General features: G+C 50.0%; 2 protein-coding genes across 2 annotated transcripts; both read right to left on the reverse strand.

Annotated features, from left to right (window-relative positions):
- Positions 1–438: 438 nt before the first annotated feature.
- Positions 439–932, reverse strand: M430DRAFT_35718 (hypothetical protein; the record flags this gene model as incomplete). Its single annotated transcript, XM_024866796.1, has 1 exon — positions 439–932. A coding segment is annotated over exon 1 (182 nt), but the record flags the coding sequence as incomplete, so codon positions are not given.
- Positions 933–1,154: 222 nt separating this feature from the next.
- On the reverse strand, positions 1,155–2,503 carry M430DRAFT_28897 (hypothetical protein; the record flags this gene model as incomplete). Its single annotated transcript, XM_024865829.1, has 3 exons — positions 1,155–1,839; positions 1,922–2,057; positions 2,236–2,503. The coding sequence occupies 3 exons, from the start codon at positions 2,501–2,503 to the stop codon at positions 1,155–1,157; spliced, it is 1,089 nt and encodes a 362-aa protein (XP_024719454.1).
- Positions 2,504–4,051: the final 1,548 nt, after the last annotated feature.

The raw sequence follows: 4,051 nt of genomic DNA on the forward strand, positions 1-4,051 counted from the left end.
CTTTTCCCACCCCCCCCCACGTAAATACCCCAAACTCCCAAGTCCAACTCTCCAAAGAAACAAACAAACAAACAGAAAAAGAGAAAAATGGGACAGAGACGTTCGGACGGACGGGCGCGTTAGATGGAAAATTAGATGGTGATGGATGGATGGTGGCATGGATAATAGATGAGATGATTGATGTATTCGGGTGTTGAGGGGAAAGAGAAGGGGGGAAGGGGGGAAGGGGGGAAGGGGGGAAGGGGAAGGGTGGGGAGAGGAGTACACATACCACACACAAAAAGATGAAAATACGAAGAATACCAAAGGGAAGAGTCAAGACAGAAGAAGGTCCCGCGTCATATATACATCATCTTATAGATAAGGATTTTCTACCTGCGTTCATTACTTATACCATACAAGACCAAGACCAGTTATGAATAAGAGGGAGGCAAAATGGGCGAGGGAGTCATATCATATATCTATTCATTCATCCTCATCTAAGCCTAAAGCTAAGGCTAAGGCTAGTTCTGCAAGCCACAAGCAAGCAGTGGCGATGAAGCAAGAGCATCGTATAATACCATAGCTAACAATTCCAATCTGTCTTGTCCGAATCATCTCATATCCACATAAAAACCATGCATGCATGCATCCCCCTTTGCCATCATCCATCGCTAAAAATCAAATCCACTCTCATGTTCTGTTCAACCGCGCAAAAGAAGCAAATACGATGAAAACAAACAAAGCAAGAGGTATACCCGATTGATCCATCCCGTGTACGCCAGAGAAGCTATGCTATGAATTGTATGATGTTATGTATGTATGTATGGTACGCCACGCCAGCACTTGGTGTGGGTTAAGAAACGCTTGCGTCGAAGTAAGGTAGTGATGCCGATGCCGATGCTACGCTATGCGATGTAATGATGTGTCGTGATGTGATGTGGAGGCGGAGGCTGAGGACCTGCCTCTGATATGCATGCGGTTGATGCAGGGGAGCGTTGAACGATCGATGCTGATAGTAGGCACGATGCTGATAGTAAGCATGTCGATGCGTATGCGTCAATACTGAGATCGGTGATGTATCGTCAATGAGCGATGAGGATGGTGATGACCAGACCGGAGACAGGGTGTTCTCGACCAGCCAGCCACGAGCCATCCCCAACCAAGATCCATCATCAGACCTTCACAGTCGAGCTCTGTGTCCCCTGCGTCAGGTCCCGCTCCTGCTCGCTCCGGATCATCCTCCCCACCATCTCCCTCTCTCTCTCTGACCCTCTCCCGACCAGTCCCTCTCCCCGAGCACCGGCAACCAGGTAGCCGGCACTCTCCTCCAGCTCCAATGGCGTGATGGGTCCAGGACTACCCAACGGTAGCAGACGCGGACTGATCGGCTTCGTAGATTTTGCACTCCCCTGGACCGACGAGTCCGGCAGACCAGCGCGCCTCGCCTGCGCGATCATGTCCCGCTGATACTGCTGAACCTTCTTCCTCACTTCGCTCGGGCGTCTCTCTTGTGATGGCCGCTTGCTCTTCTTGCCCTCGGATGGGATCTCCAGATTCGTTGGCGGAGTGACGTTCGTTGGCGGCGTGGAGGTGGGCGAGGTCGAGGTGGGCGGCGTGGAGGTCGACGGCGAGACGAGCTTGTAGTTGGATGGATGGTACTTGCCTATGGGGATGGACATGAGCTCGGGGCTGTAGGAGACCGGGAGGGCAGACGGCGGGATCCTCGGGGTTGAGATTGCGGGCGTCGACACGGGCGAGGAGGCGCTCGACATGGCGGGCGACGAGGGTGTGGATTCAGGTTTGAAGGGGTGAGGCTTGTATTGTCGAGGGAAAGTCTCGTGGTTGGGGAAGTAGCCTCTATATGAAGTTGTTAGTCGGACTCCTCCCCTGGCACGCATGTGGGACGCCGAACCCTGACACGGGCGGCCGATCAACTTACCCTGGGAGATCACCCCTCGCTGACAACGGAGTATACACGGTACGCGCATGCCGGGGCGGCTGGATGGCGATAGGTTTGCTCTTCCTCCTGCCGGGGGTCTCGTCGAGGTATGTCTGTCGTGTTGGCGAAGCAGCACCTGTTGTAGAATTCGATTAGCCAGCGTCCTGCAAGGGTGATATCAACCTCCAACACTTGATAGGATTCCGCCGACGTAGGTGGCGGGGTACATGGCGTAGCAGCCGTCCGCCATTCCCGTCAACGGTCAAGACGATGTGACGTTGCGAATGCGATGCGCTGCGCTGCACTGCACTTACCAGGAGGATAACCACTGGGGCTCGGCGACACGGAGAGGCCGCTGGGGCTGGGAGAGGCCCGGGGAGAGGCGTGGGTAAGGACAGCAAAGACGTCCTTGGCCTCGTCGGTGGTGAGGCTCTTCAGCGTCGCCGTCAGGGAATCATCAGAGAGGGCGGGCGAGCACGACGAGACGGCTCGGGGCAGACGGGGACGGCGGCGACTGCTCTGCTTCATGCTGGGTGCGGAGGCCAAGCACGAGAGCGATGGAGAGGGCGATCGTCCGGCCATAATACTCCGTATGGCAAAGGCTCAGTCGAGTCCAAGGGACACTTGGAGATCCGGCATAGGGTTGTTTATTATTCAGCGTGCCTAGCGTGTACGCTAGGGCGCCAAGGGGAGGTGTTCGCCACCAGGAGCCAGTTGTCGGGAATCGAACCTAATTTACTACTACTCCGCCTTGTAATATAGTTAACGGTAGGGCATAGTAGGGCCTCGATCCTTTGTTAAAGGGGGGGGATCGCTACTAGCTTACTAGGTCCTCTAAGCACCTTCTATTTCCTTAATCTTCTGTTTCTGTTTCCTAATCTCTTTCTGCTAGGGAGGTTCTTCTGTTCCTGATTAGGCACGTTAGCCCTCTTATTATACTAACCTTATTCGGGGCTTAGCCCTATCTTTTCTTAAACTCTTAGGGGTTGTATTCCCTACTTCTATATCTTTCTGCTAAACAGGCAGCCTTATCTACTAGAATCTACTACTTTACGTTCTCTCTAAAGTTAGTCCTAGCCGCTTCTAGGTACTAAAGTTAGGTCTCTAATACAAAGGAGTAGGACAAGTAGTCCTTCTAGATACACTATACCGTAGTCTAGTATAGTACCTTCTATCTCTTGTCTTCTTCTGCCTTCTTGTACCCCGGGCTAAAGGCTATTAGGGCGACAAGGATACTTCTAGTTTAGGGCGGCAGGTAAGGTGTTTCTCTACTAAAGAACCTCTATATCTCTTTTAGTTCCTTCTAGACTACCTGTACTACTAAGTAGTCTATCTAGACGTACTTAATGGTTAGATTAACACCGTGTAGCGGGCATCTTTGTCTCTCTATCAGGATCTAGTCTAGCTTGCTACTAGTGTTTACTTTTTTATAGAGGAACCTCTATAGTAGGTCTCCTGCTTTTAGGGTCCGGAACTGTCTACTTACTACGGCCTATAGCTCTCTTAGGGTCCTTTTTGTGCCTGTTATTCTCTTTAGGTTATTTAGGGGTTTTAGGGTTCTGTAGCTAAAATCCACTCCTATAAGTTTCTTTAAAATAATTAACCTGTATGCCCTAGTAAAGCTTAGTTTAGATACTTTTAGACCTAGTACATAGTTTTCTCTTAGTCTCTTAGGTCTTACCTATTCTTACACCCTTACTTTTAATAAATCCTACTAATAAGGAGGTAGGGAGTTAATAATCCTTAGTATGCTTGACCGTATCCTTACCGCCTACTACGCTATAAAGCCCCGAGAGACCTTTAGTTCCCTTTGTTCTAGATCCTAAAAGTCACTAATCACCCTAATATCGCAATCCTACATCATTCTCTAGATTTCTGATCCCTATACCCTTAGGCTACCTCTAGGTCTGTATAAGATCTGCGGGTAGTACTAGAAGTAGGTGTTTAAGACATCCTAGACAGAACTTAGGTTTTGTGCTACAGGTTCTGTATTGTAGCTTATAAGCTTCTTCTATCTATTCTATATATAGGCCAGCTCTAGGTATATCTTATATCTCTAGCTTAGGTGTTGTAGCTATAGCGCGTCTACGGCTTCCTGTAGTACAGTTGTTACTGTAGCTACGTCGATAA

Source organism: Amorphotheca resinae (genome assembly GCF_003019875.1).
Source record: "Amorphotheca resinae ATCC 22711 unplaced genomic scaffold M430scaffold_8, whole genome shotgun sequence".
Lineage (NCBI taxonomy): Eukaryota > Fungi > Ascomycota > Leotiomycetes > Helotiales > Amorphothecaceae > Amorphotheca > Amorphotheca resinae.